Source organism: Myodes glareolus, chromosome 11 (assembly GCF_982192425.1).
Source record: "Myodes glareolus chromosome 11, mMyoGla1.1, whole genome shotgun sequence".
NCBI lineage: Eukaryota > Metazoa > Chordata > Mammalia > Rodentia > Cricetidae > Myodes > Myodes glareolus.
This window is the reverse complement of record NC_142036.1, coordinates 17799406-17811327: the sequence shown is the minus strand read 5'-3', so window position 1 is coordinate 17811327 and position 11922 is coordinate 17799406. Positions and strand designations below refer to the sequence as shown.

General features: G+C 53.4%; 1 protein-coding gene across 2 annotated transcripts; it reads left to right on the top strand.

Annotated features, from left to right (window-relative positions):
* Positions 1 to 1767: 1767 nt before the first annotated feature.
* Positions 1768 to 11596, top strand: Dlk1 (delta like non-canonical Notch ligand 1). Of its 2 annotated transcripts, XM_085697933.2 has the most exons (6): positions 1769 to 2019; positions 3279 to 3342; positions 3777 to 3907; positions 6368 to 6509; positions 7938 to 8217; positions 8443 to 11596. In XM_085697933.2, the coding sequence occupies exons 1-6, from the start codon at positions 1953 to 1955 to the stop codon at positions 8683 to 8685; spliced, it is 927 nt and encodes a 308-aa protein (XP_085554059.1). In that variant the 5' UTR covers positions 1769 to 1952; the 3' UTR covers positions 8686 to 11596. The 2 variants fall into 2 exon arrangements, with proteins under 2 accessions (XP_048287248.1, XP_085554059.1); XM_048431291.3 differs by having other exon boundaries at positions 1768 to 2019; positions 7938 to 11596.
* Positions 11597 to 11922: the final 326 nt, after the last annotated feature.

Genomic DNA, 11922 nt, shown 5'->3' with positions numbered 1-11922 from the left:
TGTGAGCTGCCATATGTGAGGGGTTGGGAACTGAACCTGTGTCTTCTGAAAGAAGGGTAAGGGCTCTTAACTGCTGAGTCATCTCTCCAACTTCCACATTTAAAAAAAAAACACATTTATTCATTTACATTTTATTATTTGTGATTTTTAACATTTATTTGTTTTTTAGATTTTCATTTTATTTTTAGTTTTTACATTGATTGATTGATTGTGTGTGTGTGTGTGTGTGTGTGTGTGTGTGTGTGTGTGTTGTAGAGACAGAGACAGAGAGGGATGACAGGGAGAAGAGGGAGTGCAAGCCATGAGAGGCCTGTACAGGCCAGAGAGCAGTTCAGTCTCTCACCATGTGGGGTCTGGAGATCACACTTGGGCTATCAGGCTTGGTAGTGAGCACCTTTACCAACTGAGTTATCTCAATGACCCTATTTACATTTTGTTTAAGGGAGTGCCTGTTGGGGGTCAAAGGACAACTTCAGGAGTCAAGGATTGAAGTCAAGTTTGACTGCAAGCACTTTTACCCTCTGAGCTGTCTCCCTGCCCCATTAAATGATTTCTTCCTCCACTCCTTCTTTTGAGCCTCAGAATGGGGAGATAGGGAAGCCTCCTAAGCCTCCTAGTTGAGTGATGGGCTCTAAGCACTTGTCTGAGGGCTGGCAGGAAAAGGGGTTGCCCGGCGAACCCCCCAGGAACTCTAGCAGAATCTGTACCTGTACACACACACACACACACCCCAATCATCCTAGCCATCTCTGGATAAATGTCCCTAACTGTGGTTGCCTGCATTTGACTGTGAATAAATTGGTGAGACTGTCACTGTGGACAAAGATGGATTCGATTGTGTGTACTTTGGGGGTAATTTGTGTGTTGGGTGACCCCATGAATCTGAGACAGTTTGGGAGACTGGGCATAGGTGTTCCTATCAGGTGTGTAGCCATATATATAGGAAAGAGCCAGTGACTTTATGTTTCAGCACCATAAGGCCCAGGCTGTGGCTGCAGTACCTGAAAAAGGGGAGGGGGAGATGGTGACGCACGATGTCGTCGGTGTTTACCAGTGGTCTCCTGTGTTTACAGGCGGGCTTCGTGGAGGGGCAGCATAGGCAGAAGGACGCTCAGTCTTTCATAGCTGACGTTTCTCTGCTTGGAGCAGATCGGACAGTTCCTGCTGCCCCGGTCTGTGACCTGTGCCCCAAGGAGGGATATTAAGGTGCGCTTGTATTGAAAGGTGTGTTTGGGTTGGGGCTCCGTGGGCACCTTCCCCACATTCCACAATGGCCAGACTCGTCGGGGGGCTTCAGCTTTTTGTGGTCGTTTTCGTGTGTGCATCTGTGATCATGTGCATTTTCCACATCTTCGTGGTGTGCGTTTGGGTCCTTCTGGGCTTTTGACCCGCGCCATGTGTGCCCGGGTCCCAAGTCCTAAGTGTCTTACTATGTCTGTGAGCGTTTTGTATTCTGAGTGCGTGCTATGGCTTTCGCCCGCCCGCCCGGCTTGGTTCCTGAGACTTGCGCTAAGCCGGCCTGTGCGAGCGCCTCCGCCTCCGCCGCGTGCTGTCCTGTGTGCGGACCGCGTGCCCATCGTGCGCAGGTACCCGTCTAGCCAAGAGTGTGCGCCCGCGTGCGCAAGCAGCTTCCGGGCGCCGCGGCGCTGGGGGGCGGCCCCGCCAGGGGGTGGGTCACCGGGACTGGCCGGCGCCTGCCCCGTGCGCGCGAGGCGTGGGCGTGAGCGGGGGCCGCGGGGGGGGGACGACAGTACGAAAAGGCGGCGCGCGGGTCGCTGCCGCAGCTCCTCGGCGGCCCGCACTTAACAGCGTGCGCCCCGGTGCAACCCTGGCTTTCCCTCCGCTGGACACCCGTGCCCCCTTCATCGTCCGCAACCAGAAGCCCAGTGCAGCCCCCGGAGCACCCTCTGCCCCGCCGCCGCTCCCCGGACCGCGACCCAGACCGCCCCGAGATGACCGCGACCGGAGCCCTCCTGCGCGTCCTCTTGCTCCTGCTGGCTTTCGGCCACAGAACCTATGGTGAGCCCCCCTGGCGGCTTGGCTCGCGCCCCCTCTGGGGAAGCCTGCGATGCCCCGCCGACCACCCCGCTGACCACCCCATATTCCCTGTCCCGTGCGCCCCAAGTCCCGCCCGTCCCGCCTAACACTAAGTCCCGCACTGCGCCCACCTCACCCTCCCTGCGCCGCTCTTGCGTGCTGAGCCCAGTTCCAGGGTCCTGGGATTTGCGGGAGGTGGAGGGTCCCAGCCCCTTATTGCCCCGGCAGAAGTGGCGTTCGGAGGGGTGTCGTTGCGCGGATTGAGGAGGTATGGAAAAAGGAGGCTGCACTGGGAGGTATTTTATTTAAGAAGAAAAAAAAAACGGCTCTGGGTGCAACTTTGGGGGTGTCTGTCCCTGCATATGTGCTAAGGAACAGGTCTTGGGGTCTTTGGGGGGATGATTTTACAGTCGTAGGCCCCAATTTCCAACAGGAGCAAAACCAGAACCCCTCCTGTGTGGCGCATTTCTCTAGGTGAGGGGCTGCGACACTTCTGTCTGCAGCAGCCCTCTGTCTCTAGCAGCTAGAGAGTTGCCCCCTCCCCGCAGCGACCCCAGGTCCCACTGCGCCAGTGGTTGTGTGTCGGTGGCTGGGGGCTGTCCGGTAAGCCTGAGAGTCGGTTGAATAGATGCAAACAGTAGGTGTCTATTAGTGTTGGAATCTGAGAGGCCCTGCAGAGCTATTGCGCAGTTCTTTTAATGTGACCAGTGTGAGGTAGGGAAAGCAGGAGAGAGAGACTTTGCCTTCCTGGTGTAACTGGGGTTAATCTTGGGGGGGAAATCTAGTTGCTTTACCTGTGAGCCAGGCAAGTGAACTTGTCTGAGCTTTCCTAGACCTCAAAATCTTTTCTTTAGCTCACTTTGCAAAAGTGAGCGATTGACGGAATGCCCAGAGGTCAAAGGCTACCTCTTCATTGTCCCCCATTCCTACTTTTAGTGGTCTGGGGGTTCCTATTTTCTTTGGAGAGAAAGGTGTCTGCTTTGCACTTGGAGAATCAGGGGTTTGCTGTGCTTACCCCATGGCTGCTAGGAGCAGGCAGGATTGTTTTCCTGGGTAGGTTGAACTACATCCATCCACAGACAAGAACTGCCTACTGTGTGCCAGGCTGGAAGGAGCAAGGGTCTTTGGATCCCCCCTGTCCCCCCTGCTGAGGGGCAGTGGGCCATTTGAGAGAAAATAGACTTGGTAGTGTCTTCCAGGCCTTGTGGGGGTGAATTGCGTACCTTCTTTTTCTTCCTCAGGGGCTGAATGCAACCCAGCCTGCGACCCCAAAAATGGATTCTGCGAGGATGACAATGTTTGCAGGTAATGGCGTAAGCTGCTTGGGAGCCATGGTGGGGTCCTGGGGGGTCTTGGGGCCAGGCTAAAAAAAAGGGATGCTTTTTTACAAAACTGCGTCACAGCTTCCTTGCTCCTGCAGAAACTGGCGGGGGGGGGGGGAGGGAGAGAAGGAGGGCATAGGAGAAGGGGGGCAGGAGAATGTCTTACAGGGTGAGACCATTGTGGGGGGTCACTGCATCAAATGTGGTTCTTGTGGGGGTCTGTAAGACCCTTGTTTCTGCTCTTGAGCGCCTTCTCTGAGTTTTCCATTCAGGTGCCTGCTGCCTGCTCCAGGGACCCACTGACCTGGCACTGTACAAAGACCACCAAGGGTTCTCCATTCAGCACAGAAACAGCCTGAGCCCTTTTGGGACCCCTGCTCCCCTCATGTGCCCCCCCTCTCCCTTTTGTTCACACAGGTGCCAGCCCGGCTGGGAGGGCCCTCTATGTGACCAGTGTGTAACCTCCCCTGGCTGCGTCAATGGACTGTGTGAGGAACCATGGCAGTGCATCTGCAAGGATGGCTGGGATGGGAAATTCTGCAACATAGGTGGGCACCGTTCTTGGCCCACCCTAGCCCCTTTTCCCTGGCCACCTCCCCCTCCCTGCCTGGAGCTGCGGTCTAGAACCCCTAAGACTCTCTATTTGTAGTATGTGATCTATAGGGCACATACATTTCCTGCTGGGCCTCAGAAGGAGAGACTGTATTTTGCTCACTTCAGCTCTGCAGGTTTCCAGACTGGGGGTGGGGTGGGGGGTTGTTGGGAAACTGCCCGTTGAATAAAGAGTTACAAAATAAAACCCAGCATGCCGGGGTGGGGGCACTTGAGCAGGTTACTGGAGCTGGGGTCAGGTTACTGGGTGGGGGTCTTTTCTGCGTGCTGTGGGAGGGATGATTCTCAGGGCTCAAACATCAAGAAAGGGGTGCCAACAAACAAATAGGGGAGGGGGACTGACTATGAATCACCAGGAAGGCCAGGGTTGGGGGGGCAGTCAGGTGTTGCAGGAGGTTGGTGGTGGGGAGAGGCTGAGGAAGGGTTAAGGTACAGACTGGTGTGATCTGCTAATATCACTAATTCATATGATCTTTGTAAAGTGACAGCTGCATTGTTGTAGGACCATTCTCATTTGCTAACGCTGTCCCCAAAGCCCAGGAAAACTGAGGTTCCGGGGAATAAAGGGTATGCGCGCCCCCCCCCCCAGATGGTATTCCATCAGGAAGGCAGACAGCTAGATGCCCCAGGACCTGTCTGTTTAGCATTGCCAGTGACAAATAGGGAAATCAAGGATCAGAAAAGCAAAAGGGGCTTCTGTACCCCAATTGTCTGCTTCCCTCTCCCCGAGTGGTGGGTGGGGAAAGATTTTTGCTGCAGCTGACTCATGCTCTGGTCACGACTCTGCAGCCCCTTGCAGCAGCAGCTACCATTATTTGAGGGGTGCTAGAAAAACCACTGACCAGGGCTAGGCTTTTAGCCTGGATCCCACCCTTCTAGATATCTGAATCCAGAAGAGCTTTCCAGACAGAATTCTCTATCACAGGTCCCTCAGCGTGCATAGCCCCCTCTCCATCAAAACCGCAAAGCCCATCTGCCTGGGTAGAAATGGTGGGGGTTGAGGATTGTCCCAGGGGGAACATAGCCCCTGGGTAATTGCTGTCCCTCTCCCTTTCTGCCTGCCTGGCCGCAGCTGCTATTCAAGAGGAGAGCCCCCTCAGCCCTCTCCTTGCGGCAGCTGATTCACCCCTGTCTTTGGGGTCGGAGGCTCTGGAGAAGTGGTATTTAGGGAGACTGAACAGTCTAGGGGTGGTCGCCAGATCATTATCTTAAATTAAGATTCCGAGTTTTGGGAGAGCAGGGGCAGAGAAGCCAGAGCTAACTTCAGAGGCTCAGTGCACTAATGCCTTGCTGGCACTGTCCCGGAAAGATAAATCCTCCTTAGGTTTCCTTGCACCACACCGGGATCCGCAGAGAGTCCACCAGCATGGTGCACAGGCTTTTCCATGGACGCTGGTCTCCCCTTCATCAGGGTGCAGGTCTCTTTGAAAAAGGAGAGAAGCTCTCCACGTGTGGTCTTAGCGTCAGGAATCCCTTCTCTGGGGCTGCCTTTACTTGCAGTCTCTGGCTTTCTACAGCTCACATTGTGGAAAACTCTCAGAGATCAGCTTACAGAGAGCTTTTCCTTTTACATGGAGGGAAACTGAGGCAGAGCAGGAAGGAACCGAACTCTGTGGGGCAGCAGGTTGGAGCAGCCACAAAGGGCCCCTTCCTGCCCCTCCTGGGCAGCTGGGGTCTCCACAGACAGAGAACCCTTGCCCTGAGCCCCTTTGTTCAGTTCATCCTTGGCTTGCTGAGCAGAATAATGAAGTGAGCCTGACAGGAGGTGTTAAAGCACTGGCAATACAGCAGTGCTCCTGGAAACCCGAACGGACAGGAGAGCGCTCAATAGTTTTAATTTTGCTGCCTTCAAAAGATGCAGCCTTTTTACCTTTAGACCCCCCTTAGTTCAGAACCAGAGAACAGAAGGACTAAGAGGTGGGGAGGTAGCCCTGGGGCTAAATTAGTCTTCTTATTTCCTGATGGGGATCTTTGATGGGAAAGTGTGAAAAGCTAGTGTTCTCCCCCCCCCCCCCCCCGCCACCCCGTACTAGTTCCCAAGGTGGCAGAGACCCCCTTCTCTAGCTGTGAGAAAGGAGCCTGACTTTAGGGAATCTTGGCTCACTCCCAGTTTTGTGGAGGGACAAAGGCTTCTGCGGTGAAGGTTGTGTTGCCACACTGCAAGGGTGCCAGGAAAAGGGTGCCGCTGCTTTTCTTGTTCCCCATGGCCTTGGCGTTCTCATTACTGACCTTCCAGTTCAGCTTCCTTACCCTCAGCACTTCAGGACTTCGTGGGGGAAATCACTGCACCCCCTTTCTACAAATCCCACTTGGAAATCACTAGCGGAGCCACTTGGGGTTCCTGTCACACTGGCCTCTGGGCACGAAAGCTAAGCACTGGCTTTTCTGCTTCCCAGATACACGGGCTTGCACCTCAACCCCCTGTGCCAACAATGGAACCTGCGTGGATCTCGAGAAGGGCGGGTACGAGTGCTCCTGCGCCCCCGGGTTCTCTGGAAAAGACTGCCAGAACAAAGCTGGGCCCTGCGTGATCAATGGGTAAATAGTCGGAAGACCCTTTCAGCCTACCCCCCCACCCCGTAGGACCTGTCCCCTGATGAGAGAAGTGCTTCAGGCAACCCCTGCCCCACCTTCTGCTCTCATGGGGTAGGGGGCCTTGGTGCAGGAATGTGCCATTTCCATATTTTTTTTCAAATGGTTCTGAAGGCAATTTCATATTCCCCTGACGTCCCCAAGTCCTGATGCCAGTGAATGACAGCAGATTGAGATGGGGACAGAGATGCCAAGCTGTATAATTTTCTAAAGGCGACATAATAAAAGATCAGAGTTCAGGAGGACCAGACTGTGAAACCAGCTTGGCGTGTTGCAGGAGGCAGTTTAGGGCATTGCAATTGGGTTTTCTGGGATGTCGGAGGAGATGGGAGGGGTCACTATTGGATAGCCACAGTGGGGAAGAGGCTCTGGGGCTCCTGTCCAAGATCCAGGAATCTGCAGGGGCATCAGACAGTCAGGAACACAGGGGTCTAAAGATCGGTACTCAGGAAGGACATCGGTGACCATTGAACCCCACTGCAATTTACTAAAGGGAAAACACAGGACAAGACCTTTTGGCTTGTTCTCTTCCAACGGACTTGATCTAGTCTGTCAAAAGAGAGTCTGGGGGCCCTGAGGAAATTTTCAGAGCCCAACTCCTTACAGTCCTAGGGCTGAAGTCACAATGCTGTGTGTTGAGGGGAGGGGGCTTTTCTTTACCTGGAGGTTTGGCATTTATCAGATGACAAAGGGCTAGCTCCTTTAAAAGCACTTACATGAAATGCTCCATGGGCTGCACTTGGGCGAAGGGACCACTGTTAAACAGTTCGCCCTAGAGACCACTCCCGCCAGTATAGATAGGACCAGTATTTCTTTCGCTGACAGCCCCAGGGGTTTCCTTCACAACAACTGGCTGGGCCCACTCCACTAGGAATAAAAATAATAAAGGGTGGGGTGGAGTGGGTGGCACACACACTGGAGCCCTGACTAACAGCAGACCTCCTCTTGGAGAGCCCAGACCTGAGGGATCTTACCGTAAACTTGGACTGTTACTAATACTCCCTCTCCCAGCCTCAGTTTCCCCCATCTGTCTAGTGGCTGACACTCTATGCTCTGGGCTGAGAGGAGGGAGAGGGCGTGAGAGGTTGGTTCTGTTCGAGGTTGACAAGGCTGACGACATGGCAGGGTGAGGTGTACATGCACCCCACCCTTGGACAGCTGGTGAGCCTCCAAGCCTGGGGTGCCATCCCCAGATGCCCACCTAGTTGGCGTTAAACCATTCTTAGCCCGATGTGTTTTGAGCCCTGCCCTTTTCTCAGATCCAAAGGAAGGTCCAGAGAAACGGAGCCTCACCTCTGCCCTCTACCCTCTTCCCCTACTGCTCTGTCCTAGCCCAGCCCCCGAGGGCCCTTTACCTTGTCTATTGTGTTGTAGTTCCCCCTGCCAGCACGGAGGTGCCTGCGTGGATGATGAGGGCCAGGCCTCGCATGCTTCCTGCCTGTGCCCCCCTGGCTTCTCTGGCAACTTCTGCGAGATCATTGCCAACAGCTGCACCCCTAACCCATGTGAGAATGATGGCGTCTGCACCGATATCGGGGGCGACTTCCGTTGCCGCTGCCCAGCCGGATTCGTCGACAAGACCTGCAGCCGCCCGGTGAGCATCTGCGCCAGTGGCCCGTGCCTGAACGGGGGCACCTGCCTCCAGCACACCCAGGTGAGCTACGAGTGTCTGTGCAAGCCCCCGTTCATGGGTCCCACGTGCGCGAAGAAGCGCGGGGCTAGCCCCGTGCAGGTCACCCACCTGCCCAGCGGCTACGGGCTCACCTACCGCCTGACCCCCGGGGTGCACGAGCTGCCAGTTCAGCAGCCCGAGCACCGCATCCTGAAGGTGTCCATGAAGGAGCTCAACAAGAGTACCCCTCTCCTCACCGAGGGACAGGCCATCTGCTTCACCATCCTGGGTGTGCTCACCAGCCTGGTGGTGCTGGGCACCGTGGCCATCGTCTTCCTCAACAAGTGCGAGACCTGGGTGTCCAACCTGCGCTACAATCACATGCTGCGCAAGAAGAAGAACCTGCTGCTGCAGTACAACAGCGGCGAGGAGCTGGCGGTCAACATCATCTTCCCCGAGAAGATCGACATGACCACCTTCAACAAGGAGGCTGGCGACGAGGAGATCTAAGCAGCATCCCCCCAGGCCCCTCCCTATTATGGGGGTTCCGCAGAGCTCACTATATGCGGTCTGTGCTTCTCTTTCTGGTGCAGTTTGCTCTCTTTTGTGTGGAATCTAGTGAACGCTACGCTTACGTGTATTGTCTTTGCATCGCTGTGTGACATGCTGCCATGCTACATAAGAACCCCCTTTTCTCCCTCTTAATGCATGATAATGAATAATAATAATATCTCTAAATGAGTTAAAGAAATAAGTATGTTATTCTAAACTCTTAAGTATCAAATATCAAATAATATAAAATCAAAAAAGACCAAAAAAAAACATGGTAACAGAACCAGGGCTTGGTACTGAGGTCCCTCTCCCAGGGGGCTTTCAGCTACCTGGTCCTCGTGCAACCATACGAATGCTGTACCTGACCACTCACTGTGAAAAGGGCTAAACTCTTTCGTTCGTTAATTCTCACACACCGCTTCGGCTGTCACCCACATCCAGTCTCACACCGCAACCCTTAGATCTTTCCAGTCGATTTGTGACTTTGCAGTGTGTAGTGGCTGTGTGTCCGGCAGAGAGAGACCCCAGGTTGGCTGCTGGCAGACAGGTCAGGACCCAGTCCCAGCCCTGCCACTCCCTCGCTGTGTGACCCTTAGCGAGACCCCCATTCCAACCCTGGGCCACCTCCCCACCCCTCTCTTGAGGGAGGGGTGGAAATACCCACACCACCAAGGCTCTCTCTAGCCCCAAAATTCAGAATTAGGAACGAGGGATACATACCAAAACAACTCCTGACTCCAAGAAGAGGATCTGATGGAGACTTGGTCTCATCCTGGGATCCGAAAGGTTTTGGCCTATCCTGGCTGTACACTTGATATTGAAGTCGATCCCAATAGCGTTTCTCAAAGTGGGGAGCCTCCTGGCTCATGTCCAGTTTGGGAAAAAATTGGCCCCTTTAGGTCAAAATGTGCCATTTGGTGTTGCTTCTTGAGCAACCCACGCCCCACCCTAGCTCAGCCCTGCCCAGCCCCATACCCCCCAGGCTCCACCCTCCACTCACCTCTTTCCCCCTTAGAGTAGCCATGAAATGCTTTCAGACTTAAGTGTACCTTGAACCACAAGTGCCCCCTGGCAAAATCTGAGCGAGCAACGCAGCCCTCACCAAGGTTTTCACAGGCTTTAGTGGAAATTGCTGCTTGTGGGGCGCTTTCTTGTTCTATGGCGAAAGTGGGATAGCACCTGACCACAGCCATGGAAGTCCCCTTGTGTTGCTGAGAATACGACCCTCAGATCCCAAAAGACCTAGCCAGCTTTTGAATTATGAATTTGCTTTTTTAAAAAAGAGCTTCTATCTTTTTTTTTTTGCAAAATAAAAAAACAAAAAATAACAAAAAAAAATAGAAAGAAATGGGATAGAGTCCTGTGTAGCTTCCCAGCTCTTATTTGGGGTCTGGTTGCTACACAGTCCTTGGGTCTCGGTTAGGAATCCTTTGCTTCTTAGGTTACTTGGGTAGGAACCTATGCTCTTAGCTTTAAGTGTGAGCCATGTTTACCTTGCTCTGAATACTTGCTTGCAAGTCATTGTCACCATTATCTACTGTCATTCAAATCATAATCACAGCACACACTCACTACTTCATGATCATCACCCATTGGTCAGTCATGTGCGTCACCGTTGTCACACATTATGGACCTTATCACCCTTCAACCTCTACCCTGGGGTCATTTCACCAAAAGCCCTGACTCAAAGAATCCCTTCCCAGTCATTGGTCATCATCAGCCCAAGCCCCTCCCAGCCCCACCCTGAAGCCCCTCCCCATTTCACCCCACCCTCATCCTGATGAGGGTGTGTCCCAAGTCCCCAAATTCCTGCCTCCTGGTCCCTTGCCTGGTCCCCTGACTCCCTTCCTCCCTCCTCCAAGATCCCCTCCCCTGCCTCCAACCAATCCCCTCCCTGAGGCCACCCGCCCCAATCAGGCCATCATCCCATCTCATATTAAGAAAAAAATCTTAAAAAATTTAAAAAAATCACTAACAATTATTGACATTTGCCAGGCTGGTGTCAGATATACCCCCTGGCCTCTTTCAGCGTGAGACCTTGACAGAGTCTGCTGACAATTCTGTTCCTCAGTTTCCCCAATGTGAAATTCTACAATTGGACAAAACAGATTATTTCTCCACTCCACTTTTTCTTTTTGATCTCCATGTTGTGGAGAGCAGCCACATCTCCGAGGATAGGGGGTCCGGCTGTTCTCCCAGCAAGTCCTCATCCATCCAAAGTATTCATCATTCAACATTCATCCAGTCAGGGAGCGTTTCCAAGCACCTGCAGAGTGTAAGGCGGTGTGTTCTTGGAGCTGTGGGCTGTGCGGGCTGAGGGGAACATTCTGGGAGGGGAGCAGATGTACAGGTGTCCCCAGGAAGCCAAGCACAGTACAGGTAAAAAAAAAAACAACAACAACAACACCGTGGGAGAGTCCTGAGCAGACGCCTCCCTCAGCGTGCTACCATTACACCTTCCCACGTGACAAAAGATCAAGAGACCAGCACCGATGAGGCCGCCCTGCCAAATTCCACAGCGTCCACCCTCCACACAACAGGAGCAGTCTTCGTTTGCAGCCTCACCTTGGTCTTCACGTCTGCAGATCTGCGAGAATGTCAGATCTCTGGCTGCCCATACACATCTCGTGTTTGGTGTAGTGCAGTTTCGTTCAGCGGGTGGAGTAGCTGAAAGATGGCTGTCTGGGACATCTTTACTAATTCGGTTCCAAATTCACAGTGGCGATAATTCTGTAACCAAAATGTTAACAAAATGTCCATCACGACGCGCTTTCTAGCCTCCCCCATCTCTTTTGCAGGCAAGTCCAGACGCAATGCAAAAACTAAACGACAACTTGTTTGTTCGTTTAATAAAGGGAAAAGGGCTTTACTTGTGTTTGCTATTGATTTGTTATTCGCCAGTTACACTAACCCCTCCCAGGGATGGCCTTAAACACAGGCCAGGGGTATTGAGAGCTCTGCTCTGGTCCAGCTCCAACTCTTTCGGCGTGGCCTGGTGCCACAGTGTTAAGGGGAAACCCTTGGACCACCATCCATTACCTGCCTTGCTTTTACTTGGAGAAATTTGAAATCCAGGCATTTCCTGACTATGGTGACCAGGGCTTGGGAGACCTTGTCTGTGTCTAGCTCCGTAAGTGTGGCTGCCCATGGGAGCTGTGGATGGATCTGGGACACGAGAGGGATGGGGCAAGGAGA